The following is a 15,242-nucleotide window of genomic DNA, read 5'->3' as shown; positions in this document are numbered from 1 at the left end:
TGACATCTTGGGTCTGATCATGACTCATCATGGCTTTAAAATCCATCTAATATTTGGTGTATGCATGTAAATCAGAATTAAAGATAGACTAGGAACAGTGGGCTAGATGTATCTGTATATGACGACCTGATTTAGTAGAATTTATAAAGTGATTTATAATATATAAAGTGGTTTAGTAATTTATAATGTATTTATTACTTTATAAAGTAATTTATAAAGTGATGTGATAGTAATTAATAATGTGAAGTTCTATGATACATAGAAAGGAAATATTTACTAGTACCTTATGTAGCCACTTTTTCTAAATTCAAAAATTCGTGAAAACAGTAGTCCCCTAAAATATAGGGATTTATTGTAATAGCAGAAGCTTTCTAAAGGCCAAAAATATTATTTTAAGATGTTTCATTAACTCTTAAAACCTTAGAAGTGCAATTTGGTTGCATGTGAAAAATCTGTAGTTCATGTACATTCTTTTCATTAACCAGAAAAATACCTCAGATCTTTCACTGTACAAGACTTCATATCACAATAAGAATATTTAATATCCTAATATTTGCTTCCCATCTGTAGTTCACAGTAAAGCTACAGCTGCCCTATTGACAAGGAATGTTGCATCTATCTCAAGTCCAGTTATCTATCAATAACCATCCATCATCTCCTGGAAGACAAAGCCAAGTAAATAAATTTGCAGAAATGGAAGAATAAAGGGTCAACAACCAGAGTTTCTGTGATACACTAGTAAATTCCTTTTGGAAGTCAGTGGCATAACTGTAGTAAGTGCTTTACTTGTTACCACTAGTCAGAATATGAGAAACATTTTCTCTTAAAAGTTATTAAAAGAGTTTCTTTAATTTTAATTTTTTAGTAAAAAGTGAAATTAAAAGTTTTAGAAATAAATAGGAAAGTCAGAGCACTGCATTATCCCAGAGCTGTTTACAGTGACTAGAAAACAACAGGAAAAGCACTGAAATAGCCATTACAGCCTTTACTGCCATGATACATTAAGAAAGACAACAGCATACAAAGAACAAACATTTTAGACACAAAATAACATTTTGCCAAAGCCCTGTTTTACATCTAACAGTTCTTGCAGTCAAAAGCCAAATTGCACTTGGCAAGTAAATATGGGGATTTTTTCATTACGAAGATATGCAATATGCAAATGGATAATGGTTGTCATGGTGGTCATATTTTAATCTTTTATTTTTTCTTCTAGTAATAAGAATATCTCATTTGGTCCAAGCACCAAGCTTTTTTATTAGCAAAATCTACAAGTGCAAATATTTTTACATCCTGTGCTGGATGCTGCTGCAATAGAGATGAAAACTAATTAATCCAGTGTATTTCCAGTACACATTTCCCACAGGATGCCCAAATAAACTTCAGTTGGTCCTTCATTTTTCATGATACAACAACTGCCAGCATCACTTGCTCACACATACCATATAGTAATCTACATAAAATCAATTTAAATGTCAGGGAAACTGAGTATTTTATGTAATATTGCATTGATAACCATTTAAAAGTTGCATTTGTATACAAATAAGTTTGACAGAGAAACAAGAGAAGCTTTGTTAACCAATTCACCTGAAAATTTTGACTCAGACCCAAAAAGTATGTGAAGGAATCAAAAATATTTTTCAGTGAAGAAGTAGCCTGAAAACTAATTTAGAAAACCTATGTTTTACTGGATTGTATGTGTTGAAAAGTGCATTACAAAATCAAAGTTAAGAACTTAATGAGATTGAGTTGTAACTAGTCAAGTTAATAACCTATAGATTGATAGTATAACAGAAGATTAACTACTATAACTATATAATACAATTTTACTTTTTAAAAAAAAACATTTTTTAACTTGGAAGAAGTTTCTTCACTTGGTCTACTGAATGAAATTATGAAGGAATTCTACCAGTAGTACAGCTCCTGTTCAACTTTTATCTTCAATGTATTTTAATTTAAATAATCTTCAAACATGGCTGATAGTCATCTCCCACAGCTCATGGGAATGTTCTATAACACAAGTATGTGAAATTTAAAGACAAGCAATATCTTTTGAATTTATAGGTTGAATATTGACTAAAAAGATTTTCACAGTATTTTTGAGCGGGGCTAGTCTCAATCTTTGTCTTTCCCTACCTATGGAAAACTACACATTATATTGTAGCACTATCAGCAAAATTTCAGCTTCACATGAAAATTTCATCAGAGTATTTGCCGAGATGTTGATTTATCAGCCTTCCCCAATTTTGTCCTGGCACAGTAGACTAAAAACAAAGCATGATTCATTTTTACAGTTCAAATCCTTACTAGTATGAGAAGTCTACTATATTTGTATTATCCTCTGCTTTTCTTTTGAGGATATCAGTAAGGCCCAAGCTTTATTTCATCACCTATCCAAAACTATTCTAAACACAGCATAATATATCTGAGTGTTTATGAAGAGGCAACTTGAAGCATTCCCTGGTGTCAATTTGCTACTTCTAAGTGCAAATACTGAGATGTAATTCAGATGGATAGAATGGGCAGTAAATTGCCTTAAAACATTTAAGAGTAAAGCATTGTTTTTCAAGAGAGATCACAGCATCTTCATACAGTAATGACAATCAGTTCTCTTTGCAGTCTCAGTGGGACTGAAGATCTTCCTTGCTAAGGGTCGAAGACCACTTCAATATCTGCAGAAAACAGGAACTTTTCTTTCCCATTGTTTCTGTCCAGTCTGACTATTGTAACAGTTCTGTATAACTGAACATGGGAAAAAGTCCCTTTATTTCCTGTGAGGACAACCTCATAGCATATGGGAAGAAATTAACACACTCATACAGAATATAACTGCCAACTTCCAGGCATTATTCTTAATAAACAGGATCTCATGCAGTGTCAAAGAGATAAATGAGCCCTTAAGTAACTGAAAAGTTTTTCCTACCAGCTCTTCACTTTTCTGCCCCTGCCCACATAAAGAATCCTTCCAGGTATATTACAAGATATTTAAAAGTGGTCTACAACCAATTAATTTTGTAATTTCCATTCATTAATTCCAGTATCATTATTAATGGTGTTTATGTGTTGTTCTGTGTAACTGAACTACAGAACCAACATCTTAATAGAAAATGAACCTTTCCACTTAGAGAAAACAACAGATACAATCCTTCTGCAAAATAAGTCTCTGCTGTAACTCTAAGCCACAGAAAGACTTCAGTTCTGCCAAAAATATTTCCAACATTATGGAAGCAATCTACAACTTAGCACTTTTGAAATGTTCAATCAGTCACACTCTCCTGAAAACTCGGAGGTCTCTTTTACTGATTAAAATATTAACTAAAGACAGCTCACATGATGCTCTCTTCAATAAAAAATTCTCAGCTGTCTCCTGATAATTATTGAAATTTCATATTTTATCATAAAATAAAAGCAAATTAGCACACAATAACCAAATTCAAAGAAAATGGTATTTTCACACCTCCAGCTGACTGTATTTGAAGATGTCTAAGAAACACTGGACTTGTCCTGCTTCATACTCACAGCAAACATCCAATAACACTGTTAACTTCTGGGACCATGAGCAGCATCAATAATTTAACGCAGCAAAAGCTAGAGATGCCCGTCCTATTAACACACACACTACAGTATGAGGAAATCTCATCACACACTTGCCATGTTTCGAAGGGGATTTTTGTGCGAATTTTCATTTTTAGAACTAATTTTAGTAACCCTTTCCTCTTCCTTTTCTACCTTGCTAGTGTGTTTTTCCTTAATATTTTCTCCTTCTTATTTCCAGAGCACAGAAATGTAATCTCATAGCTCTTACTGCTCATATTCCTGGTAGGATACCTAATCCTTCACTGAGACCTCTTTCTAGATCTTTTCCCCGTTCACATAGCAAAATAGAATGGTAATAAAAAGCAAGTAGCAGCTACAAGTCATACTTCAAGAATCTTGCCCAATCTCTAAAAATACCTCATTTGCTATTTAAGGATTAGTAAAGAGGCAAAAAAAGGGCGTAAGTAAGGTGCTAACTACACACTGCAGAATGATAAACAGAATTCTAACATATTTCAGTCAAGAAAGATGTTATTGTGACAAGTATGAGGTATCGAATTATGACAAGAAAAGTCATAATTTAATACCTCAAACACTTATTACACGTTTGAGGATGTTAGGTTTTGCCCTCTGAAAACTGTATGCAAAAGCCTAAGAACAAAACTAGGCAGAAGATCAATGATACTGACACTAGAAGAATTCATCACAAAGGATTTTTAAAGATGATTGAAAGTACGAAAGGGATTTCATAAAAAGAATAATTATATTTCAAACAAGAAAAATAGTGATGCAAGTACTTAGCAAAACTTTTAGACAGGGTACTTAAAATGCATAAAAGTACTTATTTTATGTGCTATAAAATTCCAGAAGTTACAGATGACAAAAAAATATGCAAATAAAAAAATAATCAAACTCAGAAATCACTTAGATTGCAACCAGGTACTACACCTACACTCTTCAGGAGAGACAGCCTCCAGTCATGAAGCACAAATTCCCTAAGTAATGCTACTTTACTATTATAAAAAAATTACTATTATGAAAAAAAACTACTGTATGTTGTAATTTAGTAATGGTATTCCCCAATTTAGTGTTCCCACTGAAACCACACATCACTGATTCACTCTGCCCCTGCTGTCCTAAACTGAGACACCCTGCTCACCCCTCCCCTTGTGGTGGGCTGGAGAGGAGAATTTGAGGCTCAAAAGGTAAAGATCACAGGTTGAGATAAGAACAATTTACTGGAAACAGAAATGAGATAAGAAAACAAACAGGAACATTACTAATGGCAGAGGGCACAAGAAAGAGGGGAATGATTCAGATGGAAACAGCAATACCTGACCACTGCCTCCACCATGCTACCCCAACCAGAAGGGACCCCTTTCTCCCCAAAAGAGATTTCCTTTTCCCCGATCCCACCAATAATGTGAAATGGTATAGAATAATCTCCAAGCCCTAGCCATGCCCCCTCCTGTCTACTGCCAGAAATCAACCCTGTCCTGGCCAGAATCATGGCAGTGGGATAGACCTTTTCTTAAATCTGTCACAGCAATTCACAGGTTCCTTCCAGCACGTCTCATTTTAGGTCTTTTATCATATTCTGCAAGTTCATTTTTAAGTAGTGTTTTATCATACCTTTTGTGAACAAAACCCAGCAGCCACTAGATGGAAGGAAGCAGCTCTCATTAAAAATGTAGGATGGCCATTTTTACAAAGGCATTCTATGAATCGGGACTTACTTATCGCCTTCCTGCTTCCTATGGCGTCTGCAAAATAGCTCTCCCTCCCAGACAACAAAGAGATAAATACAAACTATTCAGCCACAAACATTTTACAAATGACACAACGCTACAGGTGTGTGCCACTTTTTCTTCCCTCCACCTTGTCAAGCTGTGGTGTCTTTTAATGACAGTGGTGCTTACACATTGCAGAGCTTCAGTTGCTGCCACATCTGTTTAAGTCTCAAATGCTTCTGTGACTCGTAAAGCAAGACCACACTCACACTACAGACTCAGAGGATGTTGTCTCAAAGCACGCCATCGCATGCTATTTCTTCTAGGAATCCAGATACCTTACCCAAGGAATTTAAGGATAGGGTGTAACTTAGCACACACCAAGCAATAAAATGAAGTGGTTTTCCAGCCCTGTTGCACAAATCCATAGCATCCCAGACATCAATCACTCTGTCAAAACACATTTGATTTAGGCATAAAGAGGCTGGGATTAATTAAGTCAACACGTAGGAACACATTTATCCCTCACTCTAGGAATGGTTCCTTTTAGACAGCATTAGAAAATTAACAATTTATTTCACACATGCAATTATTAAACACTTTTTAAACGTAAATTCACCATCATATTAATTGATATTGGTCACTTGTTCTAATTATTATAATAGGCAAAAATATATTTAGAAAGTAAACATTTAAATGTATATAAAATATTTTAAATTCAGGCACAAGTATCAGCACCCACAGACAAATTTTACTTTGAAGTGAGAATTCATATAAAACTTCCCTAGGAAGGTCAAGGATTAGATTACTTATTCTGCCTCACTCATCAAGATATTATCAATTTGTCAAGGGGGCTGCATCACACAAATTACACTATAATAAAGCAAGCCACCTTACAACAATGTATTACAATTTTTTCCAGTACTCACTTCAGTTCTATCTGTTTCTCCTACACATTACCCTCATGTTCTTCAGCCTTGAACTTGAAAGCTCATCAGGGATGCCAGATGACTTGGCAGCCAGACTGCCAAAAGCACAAAGGACAATCTGGAGGTCTCATGGGACCTAAAATAAGTATCAACCCTTAATTTCTCAGTTCTGTCCCCACAACAGGATAAATTCAACTGTGAGCCGCCTATGAGACAATCCCAGGAGCAATCAAGCTTGCACAAAACTAAGCTGGCTTTGAACAGTTATCCTTGCGGCTTCTCAGACATTTTAAGTAGACAACCATTCTTTTAGCATCAATTATATATGAAGGGAAAGGGTTGCTTTGCTGTCAGAGTAGTGAACTGGGAATCAAGACATCAGATTATATTTCTGGTTCTGGAACAAACTTCCACAGGGATCCAAAAATCAAAACCTAAGTTTCCCATTGTAGAACTACACAGGTTTGATTTATTAATGACAGAAAAGCACTGAGACACCTCTGAATACAAAATAGTACAAAAATGTCAGATTATCTGTTTCCTGAGCAAACATAATACAGTTGAAATTAAAAATAAATTAATAAATAAAACTGTGTACCTGTACATTTTCTTGAATTTTAAATAACTATTTGCTGAACAGTACAGCCTGGCCATTTGCACTGCAATTTCAGAGTATAAAGGAAACAAACTAGAGATGCAACCCTGAAAATTCTGCTCTCCTGAAACTGGCTGAAATTTCAAGACAGTCAGCCTTTTTTTTCTGTCATAGCAATAAATTGCAATTTGATGAGTCATGGAGGTTGGAAAGGAGGCCATCTAGCCCAATTGCTTGAACAGAACAGTGTCAACTAGAACAGGTAGTCCAGTCTTGCCTAGATGACCTTTAAGCAAAATAAAAAACTGCCTCTGAGCAACTTATATCAGTTTTTGACCAGTTTTATTGTAAGCAATATTTTTTCCCTTCACATTTCATTGGAATTCCCATCTTCCATGGCCTCTCCTTCTTCCACTGTGCACCTCTGAGAGGAATGAGGCTGCATCTTGCCCACATCTATCCATCAGGGAATTGTAGACAATAATAAAAATTCCACCAAGCCTTCTCAAGGCCAAAGAAACCTTGCTCTCTCAGCCTCTTTGCAGCAATATGCTCCTGGTCCCTCCTCACCTTGCTGGTTGGTCCCAGCACCAGAATTGTGTCAGCAGGTAAAATTATTTCTTCAATTAAGGAGCCAAAAATTTGAGTTTCAGAAGTCTCAGAGCTGTAGAGCAGAGGGTAAAGAATCACCTCCCTTCACCTCCTGGCAACACCCTTGCTAGAACAGTCACAGGATGCTGAGTTTTTTCTGCACTGCAAGGGTGAAATGCTAACTCATATTCCAGTTCTTGTCCACAAGTACTCCCAGAGTTACCTCTGTAAAGCTGCTTTCTAGCCCCCAGCCTGTACAGGTGAACAGGGTTATTCCATCCCAGGCACCGGACTCTACCACTCAAATATATCGCCTGGCACCAGATTCAGACAGCTCTTGAGCACCTCCAGGAGTGGTGACTCCACTTTGCTATCTTCATTCCTGCATTCCTCCTGAGTAGCCAGTCCCACACCAATCCACATGTTCACCAAAGACAGTGATAATCCTGCTCAATCCCAAACAGAAAACCAAATCAATACGCATGAAGTTGAGTTCTAAAGCAAAAATAGTTAGAAAAAATCCCTGAAAAAGAACATGCATGAGTGTGTGATTGCAAGAAGTTCTTCAAGACACTTGTATAAAAAGGTACAGTCTTAAATAAAATTCATTACCTTGCTCAAGCCTATATTTCATTCATGGATAATCCAATTTCTTTCCAAACAGGGACATATACTTTACTGAGATACATGGTTACAGCCTTCTACAGATAAGCAAATCATGCCAACCAGTATCTTCGGTCAACTACAGCCAGTTTGGATTTATTTTGGCCGAAAAACACTTCCTTTTGGTTACCAATGCAAAGAACTTTTCAATTTCTCACATGTTGTAATATTGTTAGAATGACTTCAACTTCGTCTAATTGACAAAATTGCTCTTCATGCTAACCTTACCAAACTTTGAGATACCTAGTTTTAAAGGTTGGTGTTTATAAAATGGTGACAGAAAATTACTACCGAAAGGGGGCTGAAAAATATGTCTCCATAAATATTTGAAATCACTGCAAATAGCACACTATTCAATAGCATTAGGCTGCATGGAATAACTTAAACCTGGACGTTTTGATGGACAACGTCCTCCAAGTAGCGTCTTCTAAATTAGCAGCTCACACTACAAATTTGGGAAATACATGTGTCAAGAGAGTTAGGACTGAGCTATAAGGCAGAGCAAAGAAATAACTGGAACACTGCAAATATTATTTATAAATACAGATAAATCATGAAATTGTACAACACTTCTAAGAATATTATAGCCTTCAAAAGATTAAGTCTAAGTCTACAATAAGTCTTAAGAACAGAAAAGTTTCTTAAATGCTATGGAACAAAGACAGATTTCTCCTTTCAATATTCTAAACTTTTCAATGAACAGCTCAACAAACCACCTTTCTTCCTAAAGAAGAGTTTTTCACGATATAAGTGCATCTGAGAGCAGTAAGAGGAAATATCTTGAAAAGTATGAAACATTTGTCATTGTCTAGCATAAATCCCTCCAGTTCCAAACAAGGTAAGATATGTACTTTAAAATTCTTCAGAAAAAACTCTGCTTTTTGCCATTGTCTTACATTGCATGAACTCTGCACTCACCTAGTAAAGTCACACACACACAAAAAAACCAAAATCTTTCTTGCTAATCCAATCCATAAAGCAGAATGTTCAACCTTGGGGCAGGAGTTACAAAGAAATAAGCAGCTTTTGAGCAGTTACCCTTACTCTGATAGGGACCACAGGTGGTGCCACTGATACAGACAAGCAAAGTCAAATAAAAATAGAATGCCACACTCACATTTTTTGTTAACACTTAAGCAAGTTAGAAAGAGCAGAAATTGGAAGTGAATGGAAAAGATATTGACTTTCTATGGTAATTGTGTTTGCACTTCCTTTTGACTTTTTCTGATGAAGTAGCCATAGAATGTTGTTTTTCTTTTCCTGAAGAGAAAGGAAATCACATAACCTTATCAAAAAATGCAGCCAGCTAAAACCCTTCCCTTCCATTCATTTAAATCCCTTTTATAAAATATAAATGCAATTACAAAAAGCACTATGAAGTCACTAATCATCACTGTAATTGAGATATACATATAACATATTCAGTAAATGGGACTAGATGATCCTTATGGGACCTACCCAATTTAAGGTATTCTGTGATATATATACACATGCACACAAAAAAAACCACACACAGACACATTGTTTTTGTATCAAACCACAACCATAAAAGATCATTTATAAATTGTTCTTTTTTGTGGAAAGCCCAACATCTAACTTTATTATACAGTATAAACTTTTGAGGAGTTTTCCATCCATGATATAAACTGTCTATTTCTAGTCAGGCTTAGTAACAATGAATTTGACTATAAAGATTACCTGAAGTCTCAATTACTATAATCACTTCTCCAAAATAACTTGTCTGCTCAACAATCAGAGAAATATGTATGGAGCCAAGAGACAAGGAATGTTCAGCAGGGGAATACAGATCCTGAGGAGTCACACAGACACTGAAAAGGCTGCACAATAGACCTTATAAACAATATCTCTTTATACCAATTGAAAAGCAAGGATCCAGTTTCCCTTAGCAGGGCACATTTAAAGAAAACTAACCATTTTTTCACTTTAGTGCAAGCAGAAGACAGTACAGTAGGATGTAATAAAATCAAACTGATACTTGAGAGTTAACTGGCAGAAACATATATTGACTGAGAGACTCTGTAAACCATACTATAGTCTACATAATAAACTAGCTTTGTTTTCTCCCCCAGCTGCTTCAAGATCTAACTAGCTACCCCAGCTGAGGCTGTGGGGAAGGCTTACAGGAGTGCCAACATCTGCTTCTATTCCCATCAATGTCAAATTTGTCAGAACACGAAACTGCGCCAGAGAAACAATCTCTGCCATGGAAAATTAAACTCTACTTCCATGGATATCCCCTGAAGTACCAAGTGTAGCAGATCGATTACATTTTCTATTTTTATTCCAAAATAAAATTTCTTTCCAAAAGATACATATGTACATTTTATATATGTATATATGCATACATATATGTACATGCATCCTAAAATTCTTTATGGCCTGGTTTGCCTTTACTGACCAGTCAATTAGTGTAAATCACAAACATGAGAACTAAGCCTTATATCAGGTAATAAAGTGACAAATTAAACTAGCCACATTTTAGTAACTCTTTACTATTAAATACTTTTTAATGTTTCATCAACTTCTACCCACAGTTTTACCAGTCTCTTTACTACTGCTGTGTTGAGGATTCAAGTGAGTACTCTGATTACACAGTAAATGAAACCTCACATGAAAACATTCAACATATTACGAAAAAAACCCAAAAAACTATTTTTCTAAAACCCTCATAAAAAAACATGTATTCCTCAGCATAAAATCACAGACCAGTGAGAATCTTAAAAAAGTTTATGTAGTTTTGCTCTAGTTAGCTAGTAATAGAATAGAATCACTAATGTTGGAAAAGACCTCCAAGATCATCAGGTTCAACCAGTAACCCAGCACTGCCATGTTCACCACTAAACCATGTCCCCAAGTGCCACATCTACATGTTTTTTGAACACCTACAGGGATGGCGATTCCACCACTTGCCTGGGCAGCCAACTCAAATGCCTAAACACCCATTCAGTGAAACAATTTTTCCTAATATCCAATCTATACCTCCCCTAGTGAAGCCTGGGGTCATTTCCTCTTGTCCTGGCACCTGTTAGCAGGAGAAAAAAGACTGATTATTACCTCACTACAGCCTCCTTTCAGGTACTTGTAAAGAGTGATGAAGTTTTCCCTCAGTCTCATTTTCTCCGGTCTAATTATGTTTATACAACAACATAGGAAATCTTCCTTATGTTTACACAGATCACAGTAAATATAGACATTTGGTCATTTGCTGTGAAGAATGAAAGAGGTAAGGTACATATTGATAATGTCACAATCTTTTTTTTTTTTTTTTAAGTATCTTTACCATAAGTACTCAAGGTAATTATTAATTATTCAGTCACACAGTTGGATGACACAGAATTATTTTAGACTGCAAATATTCACCAACTGTTGCTTTCTCTCCCTTCCATAAAGTGCATCTTGCTAAGAAAAAAGATTTTCCCCTGTTCTTGCAAGTAAAGCTTCTCTTTCATTGGGAAACAAAGATTTTACCGCAGGAAAATGGTATGATCACCAGCAAGAGCATCCAGAAGCAGAAAAAATCCAATTGCTAATTTAGCCAGTAAAGTATCAATTGTTTGTAATAGAAACTTAATAAGCTTATTAAAAAAACCCCTCCATTTACAGATGTAGTTTTAAAAGGCATTTTAGTGTCTTAAGTCAATTCTTCCATCACTTGTTACTTTTAAGAAATGATAGAAGGAACAAAAACTCTGGTATTGCAATGACACTCTAGATGTTATAATGAAACATCTGAAGGAAAAGTATAAGCATTTATTCATAATTTCCTGTGCATGCCTCCTCCCTCCAAACATTGTTGCAACTACTGGGCGACTTATATTTATCCACCTCACATGTTTACATACCTCACTGCAATTGGCCAAAATTGTTATTGCTCTGTAATCACTGAAATCTCAACAGACTACACTACTACAGTTTATTACTGGAAGATTCAGGAGATACGAAAGAATAATATTAATACAACCAGACCTTTCCACTCAGATTTGTGATGAGTGCAGATGTAAAACAATATACTGTATTTACACAGCATGAAGCCAAAAAAGAAGAGGTGAAAGAATTCACATGGGAATAACTACTCAGCTACTATCTAATGAAGTAACAAATATATCAAATCTGCTTTGCACCTTACAGTGTTACAGACTTTTGACAGAACATGCAAACCAAGCTACTCCTCTGATGATAAGTGAAGGATGAGCAATCATAGAGGAGTACAAGGAAAAGAAGACTTTAAATAACCAACCAGAAATCTGTTCTTAGCAATACTATTTCATTCCAATGTAAACAAAGGAACCTAAATAAATCTAGCATATAACAGGTATGTTTCCAGTGTTGGGAAACCAGCAAAGCATTCCCCATGCTGACACACACCAGCAAATCACTTCCTCCTTATAACCTCTTCATTATCTAGCCATGCACAGGGTTTTTTTTCATTTATCTAAGTGAATATCCTATTTCCTATTAACTACAGTGAAAACTGCAGGTACTCTGAGAAAACTCTTAGGGAGACTATAACTGGTTTCAGCTTCTCAGCCATAAAGGAAACATGGTTTCTACCACCATGAGCTCCACTGACGACACTGAGATGACCTGGGAGCCTAACTGTTAGCTTTGACTGGAACATAAACCCTTCACACAGTGAAGGTTTTGATGGCTTATGTAAAATCAGTGTGATGTTCTCCATACTGGCCACTGGGCCCTCACAGTTCCACAACCACAGCTGACCTCAACAGCAGTCCTAGCAGGTAGACCAAAGAAAATCTCAGAAGTTGTTTCCTCAAATAAAACTGAGGTATAATTAGAACATGTGATATTTCTGTGAAGGATTTACATTGCTGAACTGCCACTTGTCCACCATCATTAATGAATCTGAAAAGCTGATGTAGAACTAAGTACTTAACACCAACCCTTCTCCCCTTCTCCATATGATTTATATAGATCATCTTGATCCAAACTGCAAAAAGACTTATTATTGAATTCAGTGGCTGGATAGAATTTGAAACACATACAGATTCTGATCCTTGGGAGAATTTGAGCACTTAGTACTTGAACTCAAATATCTTGTGTCTAAAACTTTAGAATTCAAAATTAAAGATAATAAAAATTCTTCAAATCTGCTGAAATCCAAGACTCTGGCATACACCAAATTTGTGCCATAAGGTAAAATATGAAAGAACATTTCCAAGAGGTTTTTTTTTTGTTGTTTTTTTAAATAGGTAAAACCTGATCATTAAATGGAAGCAAGTAAAGTAATCACACACCTTTTTCAAATATACATCCTATACTTAAAAACAAAAAACAAAAACAAAAAAAACCCCATATTGGACCATTTACCATTTTTCATGGTTCTGCTGAGGATAAACATATGGAGAAAATAAGCTACTCCATAGATCTTATTTCACTCCAATGTCTGTGCTTTTATTCTCCCTGTCACAGCCAACTTAAGAATTTCCTCTTTCATGGTAATAAGCAGAAAGTCCACAATTCTCAAGGCAGCAAAGCAGGAAGTTTGCAGTTGGAAGGATTTCCCCTCTTCAATGGGACAGGAGGAGAGAAATGTATGATGGGGCTACTGTGAAAACTTTTGCAATCTGAAGCAGCTGATTTGGATGTATTTATCACATCAGAGCCCTAAAGTGATGCTACCAAGATCAGGCACAAATGAAACACTGCCCGCATCTCTTCTGCAATAATTCGTCACTTTGGCTTTTTTGAGAGAGTGAGAACTCCTGCCCTTCTGACTAGGGTAACACCTGGCACCAATAATCCTATCAACAGTGATACTGAAATGTAGAAGGAAGCTAAAAGCTCAAGCTGTCACAACACAGCTACACAGCAGAATGAGCTACCTTCCCAGCTGACCCTGTATCACAAGACAGGAGCGAATGCCACATGTGGCTATAATGCCAAGCAGCTGCTGCACACCAGCACCCCCTGTGTCCTGCTCCCTCCCCCCTGCACCGCTGGGTTTCCAAGACCATGGCAAGTAGTGGAACTGCGGCGCCCTAAAATGAACACAAGCCCCCACACCCGCTAGGTTTGGGGGTACCCAGACACATCACCCCCATCCCGCTTCCACGCGCGGAGATCCGAGATCATCAGAGCCAAAGTGCGCCCGGGAGCCTGGGGGAGGGACAGCGAGCGACCCCTCTTCGGCTGTTTCCAAACCTGTTACTCTCCCTCCCCTTCAGGCAAAAGCCCGGGGTGCAGCCCTTTCCCCGCGGCCGCGGGGCCCCGGCCCCGCCGCTCACCGACACCAGGAACTCCAGCGTGCCCACGTAGTCCCGCTCCGTCTTGAGCAGCTCGTTGAGGACGCACACGCGTAAGCGAAGCTGCTTCTCCAAGTCCTTCCCGCTTTCCCCCTTGCCTTCCCCCTTGCTTTCTTCTGTCATGGTGCAGCGAGGAGGATCGGTGCTCCCAGCCCGCCGCCTTCCCCCGAGCGCCCCGGCGCTGCGCTGCGGACAAGGACAACAAAAGACCCCGGCAAGTTACGGAGCGGGGCCGGGCTCGGGCCGGTCCCCAGCCCCCGCTCTCTCCGCTCCGCTCCCGCGGCCGCCCGAGCTCCGGAGGCGACGAGCCGCCCCGCAGAGCGCTCCTTTCCCGTCAGGAAGGGGACACAGCCTGGAGGAAACGAGCGGTCACTGGTTCCCAGCTCGCCCTGCTAGCTGAGAGGTTGGAAAGCCTCCGCAGCAGCACAGACTTGGACATTAATCAAAAGCTTTGTATCCATGTGACTCCAACCCCTTCCCCCCCTTCGCTAAATCTCAGGAAAAAGGAAAGGAAACAACTTCGGGGAGGATTGCGTGCCAGCAGCTGCCTGTTTCACACACAAGCTGCGAGCTCCAGTTTGAGGCTAATTGGAGACCTCCAACAACAGAGTAAAAGAATTATAAAAATGTCCCAGCAAGCTGGCTGTCCAGGGAATGGGCAGTTGTTTTTGTTTTGATTTTATCATCAGCAAAGAGCCATTTCAACTTCCCCTTCCACGCCTTCCCACGAGATGTGTGTTACAATATGTATTAAAAATACGAGCTGTGATATTCCCCCAAACAAGCATACACAGCTAAGCTTGTGCTGAGCAGGTACAGAGAAGTTCTTTGAAGATACTGAGGGGATTTAGGTTGGCTGGTTTGTTTGTTTATTGAAACAAAGTGCTATGTCCTAGGGAACACAGCTCACCTC

The 15,242-nt window shown here is 37.8% G+C and overlaps 1 protein-coding gene across 1 annotated transcript in view; it reads right to left on the bottom strand.

The window, feature by feature from the left end:
- PREX2 (phosphatidylinositol-3,4,5-trisphosphate dependent Rac exchange factor 2) overlaps positions 1 to 14,720 on the bottom strand; it is a 169,154-nt gene extending 154,434 nt beyond the window's left edge. The window contains exon 1 of the mRNA XM_058832482.1: positions 14,312 to 14,720. Within this exon, the coding sequence (XP_058688465.1) occupies positions 14,312 to 14,452 (141 nt within the window). The 5' untranslated portion in view covers positions 14,453 to 14,720. The remainder of the gene's footprint in view (positions 1 to 14,311) is intronic.
- Between the last annotated feature and the right edge of the window lie 522 nt (positions 14,721 to 15,242).

Source organism: Poecile atricapillus, chromosome 2 (genome assembly GCF_030490865.1).
Source record: "Poecile atricapillus isolate bPoeAtr1 chromosome 2, bPoeAtr1.hap1, whole genome shotgun sequence".
Classification (NCBI taxonomy): Eukaryota; Metazoa; Chordata; class Aves; order Passeriformes; family Paridae; genus Poecile; species Poecile atricapillus.
Note: the sequence above shows the minus strand (reverse complement) of the source record. Positions and strands in the feature narration are given on the sequence as shown.